Source organism: Podarcis pityusensis (genome assembly GCF_964106645.2).
Source record: "Podarcis pityusensis genome assembly, chromosome: 14".
Lineage (NCBI taxonomy): Eukaryota > Metazoa > Chordata > Lepidosauria > Squamata > Lacertidae > Podarcis > Podarcis pityusensis.
In genome coordinates this window covers 5,886,298-5,899,293 of record NC_138039.1, presented here as the reverse complement: position 1 = coordinate 5,899,293, position 12,996 = coordinate 5,886,298, and the positions used below count along the sequence as shown (strand labels likewise).

Sequence of the window (12,996 nt, the reverse complement as noted above, 5' to 3'; positions counted from 1 at the left end):
GTGATATCATTTCGAGCATCTGCGCATGCGCAAGCAGCAAAACCCAGAAGTAACGAGCTCCGTTACTTCCGGGTTGCCGCGGAGCGCAACCCCAAAGCGCTCAACCTGAAGCACATTCAACCCGAGGTATGACTGTACTTTCCTTGCTTGCTTAAAGTTTCCTGAGTTATAATGCACGATAGAAATAAATAGTGCTTTAAGTATTAAAAAAGAAGAAGAATCTGAGCAGAGTTTGTCTTAAACTATCCTCTCTGGTTTGGACCCAACACCAAGCCTGGACTTTTGCAGCCTTTTTCCTGGCTCATGCCACGACAGCACCCGAGCCAAAGGCTTCTTTAGTCAGGCTCATTCCAATTTGTGCATGTAGCCCTAAACCCACTGCAAATAGCACTTTTGCATTCATGTCTTTCAGGGGGTGGTGAAGAGAGGAGGAAGCTACCTGCCTTGTAAAAGACCAAGCCTTCACAGGCACATGAACCCAGTGGCACCAAAGTCTCTCAAAACTGCAGCTGTGCAGAGGCTGCCCAATGTGATGAGCTTGTGCACACAGTTTGATGCCTGAGCATTTCCACCGTGCGCCCAGAACGCACAAGGAGAGAGAAAGGAGGTGTTGAGGGCAAGTTGCCAAAACCGAACAGGGAAGCACTTGACACAAATCAGCCAATCGTGCTGTGGGTTTTCTGGAAATTTTTTAATTGGGAAAGTTTTCCCGGGGGAAATTCCCATTAAATTTACCCAATGCAAAATAGGCTCATCTGCACTGGAAAATTTTCAGGGCTGATGGGATCTGTAAGGCCCAAACTTCGGGAAGGGCCTAGGCTGGCAGAGGCCGCCCTGAAAAGTCACCTAACCTAGCGCCTTTATTTTGCTCGTATTTAGCAAACAAAGCGAAAAGCTTCAGAATTGCCAAGCTCACCTGAACCTTGTGCTTGCAGCTGGCACCCATTCATTGTTTGCTAACGAGCTTATGAAACAGAAAGTTTCCTGCGCGGAATATTTTTTTTTTGCGCTGGATTAATTTCCTGAAAATCTTCCGCCCTGCAGCACTGAAACCAACTTTGCTTTCTCGAGCAGCTGCAGTCTGAGTCGGGAACAATCCCTTCTCCATCGGGGGACTCAACAATCCTCTTGTGTTCAAGAAGACAACCTCACGCAAAGGGACCCAAATACGGCCCCTCCAGATCTCTCCATCTGGCCCTCGGAGCTTTTCCCAGACCATCCTCTTCTTCTTAAGCCGGCAAGCAAAAACTATGCCTCTTATAAACTTGGGTGAACAACTGTTGATCTGCTCCCCACTTTTGCCTACAGGCCCCCCAACGGCTGGCACGTGACCCCAATCCGCAGCCTCAAGACACATCTGCCAAGGCAGGGCTCCATCGCTCCACCCTACTTCATAAAACAGGAAAAAAATGACTAGCCAGAACCAGAGACCAAGTAGCCACCACCCAGGTTTCTGTGTTGTCTACTGTTTGCCTTTGCCCTGAACTGCACCATGGATGGGTAATGGGCTAATTTCTTCCTAGCCCAGACTAACTACATTTGGGATCCAATTACCACAATCATCTCCTCCCTGTTTTTACAGCAAAGCTGGAGCTTTGACTGTAGCCTACTTCCTCTGGGAATAAATGCCTCCCAGGGGCAGAAGGGCAAGATTTTGTTCACAAGGAAAAACAAAACAATTCCCCCCCCCCACCTCTGCCAACGAGGCCGAAGGTCTCATTTCCTGGGGGAGAGGGCAAGGGAAGTTTTCTTCTTCTTCTTCTTCTTTTCCTCTTAAGCCTCTTTCCTCTGTTTGTGGAGATAACCCAACACAGCTACAGAATGCAAACATCATGGCTAACTAGCAGCGCAGATGAACCTTCCGACCTAGTTATCCACCAGCCAAGGAATTCATGCCTGAGGATAAACGTAGACGTGTCCTTTCCTACCTACGAGAAACAGTACGCAGGAAGGGCACGAGTGAGCGAATGTAATGCATATTACAGCGATCGCCCAATTAAAGAAAAATTACCAGACTCCTCAGCTAGCCATCATGGTTCTGCATATGGGTAGAAAACAAGAGCAAGAAGATTCCTGCCCTGTTGCAGCAGGGGTGGGGAACCATTTTCAGGCAACGGTTTTCGCTAAGAACCTAAGAGCCCTACTGGATGAGGCCCAAAGCCCACCAATCCCAGCATCCTGTAATCACCGTGGCCAACCAAATGCCCCTGCAAGCATGTCCCGAGTTCAAGAGCAGCTCCCCCCCCCACCTGTGATCCACAGCAGCTGAATTCCAAGGTATACTGCCTCCGTCAGAGGAGTAGCATCAAAGCCGCCATAACTAATGGCCATTTAAAGCTTTGTTTTCCATGAATTCCCCCCCCAACCCCCTTTTGAAGTTGGTGTCCATCACGACATCTTGTGGAAACGGTGCAGAATTGGGTAAACTGGGGAGGGGGGTGTTAAGTTCTACAGTGATTTTTTTTTAACCTCTCCCCCCCCCTTTATAAACTCACGAAGAATTATCTGGCCCCTGCCATAACTCCCTTCCTCTCCCAGGAATGTTGGAGGAGAGGAGAGATCAGCCCGTCCCAGGGCTTGGCTCCGCGGCTCATCCATCTCTTTCCAGAACCATCCGCGCCGACGTTCAGAGTGATGTCATTTTTTTGGAGCATGCATGAGTAAATTTAGGCCCCCCAGGCGGGGAATGAAGGTCTCTCTGTTCTTCAGAGCAGGTGTGGAATCGGATTTGGGGGGGCTGGTTCAGGACTGTCAGTTCTGCAAACCCAATTGCCTCTGCATCGAGCCAAAGATGCTTTCTGTAGAGATAACGCCCAGTCAACACCCCTCCCTCCCAGTTAATTCCACCCCTCTCTCCAATTTCTAATGAACCACATTCAGAAGCACCTTTCTCCTGACATACACAACCCCAGCCCCGCAGATAAGCTATTCCACGTGCCTTAAGATCGACTAATCTCTGCACTGAGCCAAGATGGGCTCTTCCAGGCGGCCTGTTTATTGAGCAAACCATCCCGATCTGATTCCACAAAACTTACAGGGAAGTCAGACCGCATCCTGCATTTATTAAGCATCTCTTTCGACTTCTTTGCGGTGGGGGGAAGAAAATAGCTTTCACCCCTATTTGTTTGCGGTGCGTATGCCTAACAGTTCATCTTTCATTCATCACAAACTTTCCAGCACATTTTCCTAAACACAAAAGGTCTTTTTTTAAAAAAATAAAAATTGATTTTTTTTGTGGTTGGGGACATGGATGGCAGCAAATGGATTGAGATTGACTCCCGGAAAGACAGAAATACTGTTTCTGGGGAACAGGGGGGCAGGTAGGTGTGGGCCTTTTCTGTGGCTGCCCCCAGAAGGAGAGATTCCCTCCCAGGTGAGGTCAGACGGGCTCCCTCTTTGCTTTCCTATTCAGGCTGTTGGAATCTAAGGAGCAGGAGCAGCTGTGTTGCTTAATGCCAGTTCTTAATCCGTCTCAATGTATTCTAACTATTGCTTTTCGCCAGTTTGCTTTTTTATGACTTTGCATTTTTAAACAATGCTTTTAAATGTTGTTAAGCCACCACAGATCTCAACTTGGAAGAAAAGCAGGATAAAGGTAAAGGGACCCCTGACCGTTAGATCCAGTCGCAGACGACTCTGGGGTTGCGGCGCTCATCTCGCTTTATTGGCCGAGGGAGCCGGCGTACAGCTTCCGGGTCATGTGGCCAGCAGGACTGAGCCGCTTCTGGCAAACCAGAGCAGCGCACGGAAACGCCGTTTACCTTCCCGCCGGAGAGGTACCTATTTATCTACTTGCACTTCGTGCTTTCAAACTGCTAGGTTGGCAGGAGCAGGGACCGAGCAACGGGAGCTCACCCAGTTGTGGGGATTCGAACCGCCGACCTTCCGATTGGTAAGTCCTAGGCTCTGTGGTTTAACCCACAGCACCACCCACGTCCCATGATATAAATGCACTAAATAAATAAAGTCAACAATCCCAGAAATACTAATAATAATTTTAAAAAATGACACAGGAATTGATTTGCACTGCCCTGATTCTAGTCACTGGTTGTCCTCCTTTGAATTCTGTCCAACCTCAGGAAGTAGGGGGGAAGTTTGCAGCTCGACCTCCCCTGCCCTTCGTCTTACGCGCAAAGCTGTTTTCCAGAACTGCAAAGGTGAGGCAAGCCTACTCCCCTGGGCCACCAAGAACTTTGTGCCAGTAAATTCACCTCCCCCCTGTTCTTTTCCTAGTCAATTCCGCTCCGAAAGTGGAGCTTTTTTCCATATGCGAAGCAGGAGTTGACAGCAAACAAGGATAAGCAGTAAGAACTTGAACCAGGCGGAGTGGTGGGGCGGTGGGCGTGGCCCCTTAGGCGCCATCTTCACTCCGTGGTTGAACCCCCATCGTGTGGGGCAGATTCACACCTTCTGCCCGGACACTGAGGTCCAGCGCTGAGGGCCTTCCGGCGGTTCCCTCACTGCAAGAAGCCAAGTTACAGGGAACCAGGCAGAGGGCCTTCTTGGTGGTGGCACCCGCCCTGTGGAACGCCCTCCCACCACATGCCAAAGACAAAAACGACGACCAGACTTTTAGAAGACATCTGAAGGCAGCCCTGTTTAGGGAAGCTTTTAATGTTTGATGCATTACTGTATTTTAATACAGTCATACCTCTTGTTACGTTTGCTTCAGGTTAAATCTTTTCAGGCTGCATCCGACGGTAACCCTTTCCGGTACTTCCGGGTTTTGATGCTTGCGCATGCGCAGACGCTCAAAATGATGTCACGCGCATGTACAGAAGTGGTGAATCGTGACCTGCGCGCGCACAGACGCAGGTTGCGTTCTGCTCTTGTTGCGAACGGGGATCCAGAACGGATCCTGTTCGCAACCAGAGGTACCACTGTATTTTGTTGGAAGCCCAGCCAGATGGGCAGGGTCTAAATAATAAATTATTACTATTATTCCTATTTTTATTATATTACATTTAAAGGTCATCCAATGCACATTTAAAGCGGGTGACTCCCCCCCCACTCCGGGAACTGCAGATTGTTAAGGGGGCTGGCAACTGCAGCTCTGTGGGAGAAAACTACAGTTCCCAGGGTTCTCTGGAAGAAGACACAGAACTGTAGAGATGGTAGGGGTCACAAGGACCATGTGCTTTCAATGTTCATTGGGTGTGCTTTAAATGTAGAGTGTAGATCTGCCCTTTGTCTTTGAAAACAGAAAGTACATTATCAGTTCCATCAGGCTGGTCCAACCCACAGTCGGCCCTCGGCTACATTCAATAAAAAAACACCATAAAGTCTTTAAAATGTATTTTTTCGGTGTCGTGTGTTGTTAACAAAAGCGCATGTATCTGTTTATTTAATTTGTTTCATAATTGAATATATTAAATCTATTATTTGTGTGAATACATTAAATCTATTATTTGCATTAACTGTGTATATTAAAAATATTAAATGTAAATTGCAAATATTTTAAATGACAATGTGGAAAGTTAATTCAGTGTGTGCCCCCTGGGTTCTGGGTTCAAATTTCTCTTGCGGCCCACTTGGTATGAAAAGTTGGACCGTCCCAAATTAGATTCTCTGACGCCACCAACCCTTTTGTGGGGTCATAATATGACTTTTCTGTGCTGTTTAGTCTATTTTTTAAGTTGCTTCATCAATCAACAGAAGGTGGCTGCTTTGTAACTGTTTTACCGATGATTTGTTAACTATTTTACAGAATTTATGTCGTAATTGTGATGTTCTGCTATGTTGTTATTTACCGCATACAAGCCGCTTTGTGACTTGAGTTAGTGAAAAGAGGCACAGAAAGATAACAAACAAAATGGAAATGATCCTGTTTTTCCCCTGTCCTGCTGATTTCATGCTTTCTTGGCTCCTGGGCCTTCCAAGGGATTTCTGCCCCGCTCCTTCTTCCTCCCAGACCCCATCCTCAGCTGTCTCCCCATTGTCATTTCAGGAAATATTATCCTAGTGAAAGCAGCCAGGTTGCCTGGAGACAGGGGAGAGAAATGTACGGCGCTCAAACCCGGATGATTAAAAGGATCTGGATGAAGTTCCAGAGCCCCAATTTGCAGATCTGAGAGTTCTTTTTCATACGGAGCCAAAATGCGGCTCCTTAAAGGCAGGGAAACAAACAAACAGACCTGAGAACTTGTGAGGGAAACGGAGGGAAGGTCTTGTCTCCCAGCACATCCCTGCGCTTGCTCCAAAGCAGCCAAAAGGGTGTGGCATCCCTTCGTTACCGCAGCCTTGCAAATAAGTCTCCAAAAGTTACTAGCCTGACTTACCGCAAGGTAATAACAAGAATTACCTGTGGCTCAACAGATTGCCTGACAAAAGAACAAAGCGTCTCTGCCTGCCTAGGTCAGAGTCCTCCCAACCCCAGCAGAGCAGATGTGGTTATTTTTTTAAGACAAAACAATGGCATCATTATTGCTCAGAATGTTTAGCATATTCACTCCACAGGCATCGGCTCAGCAATCCTTCCAAGCAGCCCTGCAGGGCCGGCCAAGGTTATTTTCCGCACAGCACAGGTGGAACGGCTGAGGGAAGTAATCCAAATTGACAGCTTTGTGGTCCCCAATCCCACACGGCAATAAAACTTCCAATATAGGGCATCCGTGGAAAAGGGGACCAAATCTCAGCACATGCCAACCTGGTGCATTCTCTTCTTGAGTTATTAGAAACCCTTTTAAATTATTTTATATTTATAGAAACAACATATCCAAGAAACACGGAGGTGCTTCTTCAGATACAGTGGTACCTCAGGTTAAGTACTTAATTCGTTCCGGAGGTCTGTTCTTAACCTGAAACTGTTATTAACCACTTTAGCTAATGGGGCCTCCTGCTGCCGCCGCGCTGCTGAAGCACGATTTCTGTTCTTATCCTGAAGCAAAGTTCTTAACCTGAAGCACTATTTCTGGGTTAGCGGAGTCTGTAACCTGAAGCGTATGTAACCTGAAGCGTCTGTAACCTGAGGTACCACTGTATAGCCTTATCATCCTTTGCTTTAGGTGCTGCTCACATGGTCCATTATTATTTTTATTATTACTATTACTATGATTACAGCCATACCTCAGGATGAATACGCTTCAGCTTAAATATTTTCGGGTTGCGATCCACGGCGACCCGGAAGTAACAGAACGTGTTACTTCTGGGTTTTGCCGCTCACGCATGCGCAGACACTCAAAATGATGTCACACGCATGCGCGGAAGCGGCGAAATGCGACACGCACAGTCGTGTCTTATGTTCGCTTCAGGATGCGAACGGGGCTCCGGAACGGATCGCGTTCACATCCAGAGGTACCACTGTATTTCTATACTGCCCTTCATCCACAGATAACAGGGCAGTTTACAATGCAGAAACACAAAAATACATAGGATAGGAAGAAACAAAAGCAACAACCCCACCCCACCCTGAACCTGATATTAAGTTTACGTTGCAAACATAGAACAAGATTCTCCTGTCTTTCCTGGCAAGGCTCCTGGTCTGTTAAGCAGGCTGAAATCCAACAGGTGTCGCTTTCCTTGGAAAGTCAAATAACAGGGAGTTCCCCCACCCATGTTCCTGTGCTGTTGAACTTCTGCCTGCCAAGCAAGCTGTTCCAGGAATAGTAAAATAAAAGCATAATAATAATATGCCATTTTTTAAAAAATGGGAGGCTAAAATGCACGTGGTTCCCCGGCCCCAAACTAATGTTATTACTTCTCAGTGGGGCAGGAGAGAGAGAATGGCTGATTCCAGATTGCCAGCGAACAAACAAAATGAACAGGTGGGGTTTTTTTTCTTTTAATGGTGGAACTGTGTGATCCCAGTAATGTCCACAAGTTGTGCATTTGCACGTAGCATGTTGGCAGCTGTGGCTTAGCAATCAATCCCTTTTCACAAGAAACTCTGGGAGTTGCTGTTCTGGGAGGTGAATAGAGGCCTCCTATAAACTCTCAGCACCAATGACAACAACAACAACAATTATTATTATTATTATTATTATTATCATTATTATTATTATTTTATTTAAGATTGCCATACTTCAGATAGTAAAAGCCAGGACACCCTGAAAGTTGTTGAGCATTTTTTTTAGGAAGACCCCCAAATAGCTAAGCTTTTTTTTACATACAAACCCCTGAGTTATTGAGCTTCCCTCCCCCCCCAAAAATGACAAAACCCCCCACAATTTTTCAATTGACTAGAATTTACCCCAGACATCAATTCCACCTTTGAAATCCCGGTAATGTCCGGGAAAATCTGGATGTATGGTAGCCCTATTTTATTATTTGTAGCCCACCCATCTGACTGGGTTGCCACAGCCACTCAGGGTGGCTTCTAGCAGATACAGAAACATAATAAAAGCATTCATAACTTCCCTTTACAGACCTGCCTTCAGAGGTCTTCTAAAGGTTGTACAGTTACTTATCTCCTTGACATCTTAGGGGAGGGAGTTCCAAAGGATGGGTGCCACCACCGACAAGGCCCTCTCCCTGCTTCCCTGTAACCTTAACAAACTACAGCTCCCAGAATGCTTTGGGGGAAGCCTTGGCGGCCTCCTAGTGCTTAAAATAAACGGCGGCTCAGCTGTTTGGGGCTGCAACTCCCATTGGCATGTGATGTGATGCCGTCACGTTTCATGGGCATGCAGATGAGCAAATATGATCACAGAATCATAGTTGGAAGGAACCCTGAGAATCATCCAGTCCTGCCCCTTGCAAGGCAGGAAAATTCAGCTGTCTCATACCAGGATCAAACCTGCAACCCTGAAATATGAAGAAGACTTGCAGAAGGGACCTGGAAAAGAGTTAAGAGCCTCCGACAGAAGATCACGAGGTTGATGGGCTATATGGAATTGACGGAAATGACTGGCAGAACCCGAGACCAGGGAGAAGAGACGGTGGAAGAATATTGGAAAAAGTTTAAAATTTATATATGGAAATACTGTAAAATTAATGAGTGTTAGAAAAATGTTGGAAGGGAATTATACGGCTTTAGTAGAAATGTTTTAAGGAATTAAGCATAAATAAGTATTATAGTATTAATGGAAAATAAGGTTAAAATATGTTAAGATAATTACCTGACAGAAAATAGAGAAAGATGGAAAGGATTTGCTGAAACAATTAATAGAAATGGAATACAAAAAGGAAGGTGAGAGGAGGTCGATGAAACAAGGGAATGAAAGAGAGGATATTGAGATGGTATGATGTGTGTTTTTTGAACTGTTTTTGCTTTTGTTTTGTTTAAAGTGTTAATGTTAATGTTGTGTTGTGTATTGTTTATATATTGTACTGTATTGTTTTCTCTTCTGCTTTTCTCTTTCTTTTTTTTTCTTTTCTTTTCTTCTTTTTGTAAGGTTTAAAAGCAATAAATATTATTTAAAAAAAAAAAAAACCTGCAACCCCGACTTTTTCAGCACCACGCTCCAACCCACTGAGTTATCTATGCTTTGCTATACAGCGGTACCTTGGTTCTCAAACTTAATCCGTTCCAGAAGTCTGTTCCAAAACTAAAGCATTCTAAAACCAAGGTGCACTTTCCCATAGAAAGTAATGCAAAATGGATTAATCCGTTCCAGACTTTTAAAAACAACCCCTAAAACAGCCATTCAACATGAATTTTACTATCTAACGAGACCATTGATCCATAAAATGAAAGCAATAAACAATGTACTGCAGTCACACAATCAATCAGTAGCTGAACTGGGTTCCACACAGTCACAAAAGCAAAAGAAAAAGAGCCGCAAAAACAAAAACGCAAAATAAATAGCAGAAACAGACAGACCTCAGCGTAATGCTCAAAACGGAAGTGTGGCACTCAAAACGGAGCACGTTCAGCTTCCAAAAAAAGTTTGCAAACTGGAATGCTTACTTCCAGGTTTGCAGGGTTTGAGTTCCAAGTTGTTTTGAGTACCAAGGCGTTTGAGAACCAAGGTACCACTGTATAACGTTATAAGCAACTGGCTGGGGCTGGTGGGGGTTGTGACCCCAAACACAACCACTTGCGGAGGCGTAAATTGTAAGCAGCCACCTGGTGTAGCAGAAGACCCAGTGACCACTGCGTGACTCAACCATTTAAATTAAGCCCAGGCTTACGAGGCAGAGTAGAGCATGCTGCCCAGACACTCCCAGAACGGCAGAATAAACACCAAATCCCTAAAGGAGAGCAGGAAACACAACACCAACACCACATGTGGCCGGCTGCACCCACTACTTAAAGAAAACAAAGCTAAAAAAGAACCGAGACCTGTCAAGCCACATTGGGATATGAAGGTGTCACCCAGAGCCCAGAGTCAAGAGGCTCTCCTCTGAACAGCCGGCCACAACAGTTAAGGAAGAAGCAAGTGGGGGGGGGGACGGATCCAGCTCACAAAGTGCAGGACGGCCAGGGAGGCCTGCCCATATCCCAAGCGCGGCACCTCAGCGAAGGAGAATTGGGAGCACGCGCAACCCAGAACGCACCATGGCTGTACGGAAAACGGCAACACCTGCGGCCAACTCAAATTCGCTTCCCTAAGTCTCTCGGGGTGCCGGCCCACAGCAAACGCACTAAAGGAGGAGAGGCACAAGAACATGGCAGCTTTCACTTTACCCGCCAAGGACACCAGCCACTCACCATCTCGTCCAGGGCGTAACGCAGGAGGCCGTGCTCGTAGAGGATGAAGAACCGGCGCTGCCATTTCTAGGAGAGAGGAAAAGGAGGTGTGACAAGGGAACACATGAAACTTTGGACTGAGAGGGATACCTGCCCTCTTCCCCTCGCAGAGCCACAATTCCCAGAGTTCCACAGGAAGAGAGGATAATAATAATAAATAGTAATAATAATAATTTATTTGTACCCTGCCCATCTGGCAGGGTTTCCCCAGCCACTCTGGGAGGCTTCCAACAAAGATCAAAACATACATCAAAATGTCACACATTAAAAAATTCCCTGAACAGGGCTGCCTTCAGATGTCTTCTAAATGTCAGGTAGTTGTTTGTCTCCTTGACATCTGATGGGAGGGCGTTCCACGGGGTGGGTGCCACTACTGAGAAGGCCCTCTGCCAGGTTCCCTGTAGCTTTGCTTCTCACAATGAGGGAACCAGCAGAAGGCCCTCGGCGCTGGACCTCAGCGTCCGGGCAGAACGATGGGAACGGAGACGCTCCTTCAAGTATGCTGGACCGAGGCCGTTTAGGGCTTTCAAGGTCAGCACCAAAACTTTGAATTGTGCTCGGAAACGTACTGGGAGCCAATGTAGGTCTTTCAAGACCGGTGTTATGTGGTCTCGACAGCCACCCCCGGCCACCAGTCTAGCTGGTGACCAGTCTAGCTGATAACCCCTCTGGGAACTGTAGCGCAGCGAGGGGAACGAGGGTCAACTTTCAGCAGCCTTCACAAACTACCAGATTCTTGGGGAGGGGGGAATGATCACTGTTTAAAGTGGCATCATACTGCTTTAAATGTGTGGTGCGGATATAGCCTTAGAAGCCAGGAGCAAAGAGAAAGGCTCATGCCGGCTTAGTCAGGGCTTAATCCAGATGTCTAGGTTACCAGCAGAGAGGGAAGTGATGCTTGGAGGAGAGGCACTCTGCCCTCCACCCACAGATTCACAAATGTGGGTCGGCCGGAGGAGTCAGCCGCTATTTGTGGCGATCGCTGACCTGGTCCTTCCCCGAGACCTCTGGTGCACTCTGCAAACACTCAAAATGCAGTGAGAATCTCTTTCGCCGCTTCTTAAGTGTCTCCCAATCCTTGTGCGAAGAAAGAGACTGATTCGCCACCCACTCCCTGTTCACTTCCCTGCGCAGGCGAGAGGGCAGCTTGAATTCCTCCCACCTAGGGTCCTTGCCATCCCTGACAGCTCTGAAAACTCAGAGGAAGTGAGGGACAACCAAGACTTTTGTTGGGAAATGCAAGACAGGGAAGTTGTCAATGCTCTTAATTTTTCCCTTTTCTTTTTAACCGCACCTAAGGGACGCGGGTGGCGCTGTGGGTTAAACCACAGAGTCTAGGGCTTGCCGGTCAGAAGATTGGCAGTTCGAATCCCCGTGACGGGGTGAGCGCCCATTGCTCAGTCCCAGCTCCTGCCAACCTAGCAGTTCGAAAGCACCTCAAAGGGCAAGTAGATAAATAGGTACCACTCCAGTGGGAAGGTAAACGGCGTTTCCGTGCGCTGCTCTGGTTCGCCAGAAGTGGCTTAGTCATGCTGGCCACATGACCCGGAAGCTGTCTGCAGACAAACACCGGCTCCCTCGGCCTATAGAGCGAGATGAGCGTGCAACTCCAGAGTCGTCCACGACTGGACCCAATTGTCAGGGGTCCCTTTACCTTTAAGCCACTATAACTCTGCACCCAAGCAAAACTGCACCACATTCCCTGTTTAATTTAGGCAAAACCGAGCAGATTTGCATACTCTCCTCCCTCCTCATTTTGCATAATATATTCCAGTTTTCGCTACCCTGACATTGTGGCCCGTGACTCCTGGAAATCTTATTCCGCTACCTCTGAGATTTCTTGTTTTTCAAACAACTGAGCAGTCATAAGGACTAGAAACTTGGGGGCTGTGGGTTTTGCTTTTGCTAGGGGAGAACTGAATTATGTGGCTAAGGTCCTATCCTACGCTTCTCCTTCACTCCTGCAGCACTCAGTTCACCCGGCACCAGGCCACCTGGGCTGTGACTATCCTTAAACGCCCCCCCCGACTCAGCAGAGGGACCCCCATCCTTACCCGAGAGCGGTGCACGGGATTGTCAAAATCAGTGCCTTCTGGCGCCAGCAAAAGCCATCCACCATAAATGGGCTTGGCCTGGAAAAGAAGTGGAAACAACAACAATAAATAATCAGCCTTGTTTGTTTTCTAAGAAAGGTACAACTGGGGGGGCATTGTACTCAGTGACGCAAATGACAGCTGGCACAGAGCCCTGGCTATTTGCAGGACAGAAGAAACCACCGCAAAACTCTATATATGGTCCATCGCTCATTGCCAGGGCATGGGATTTGCATGCAGAGGGCCCCAAGTTCAATGGCTGGCGGAATCTCC

The 12,996-nt window shown here is 47.2% G+C and overlaps 1 protein-coding gene across 7 annotated transcripts in view; it reads right to left on the bottom strand.

The window, feature by feature from the left end:
• The window catches only part of MPRIP (myosin phosphatase Rho interacting protein), a 155,985-nt gene that overhangs the window by 116,196 nt on the left and 26,793 nt on the right, over window positions 1-12,996 (bottom strand). For all 7 annotated transcript variants that reach the window (XM_080980897.1, XM_080980896.1, XM_080980899.1 and 4 more), the window contains exons 2-3: window positions 12,685-12,762; window positions 10,592-10,657 (exon numbers count right to left, since the gene is read on the bottom strand). In XM_080980897.1, the coding sequence (XP_080837023.1) occupies window positions 10,592-10,657; window positions 12,685-12,762 (144 nt within the window). The remainder of the gene's footprint in view (window positions 1-10,591; window positions 10,658-12,684; window positions 12,763-12,996) is intronic.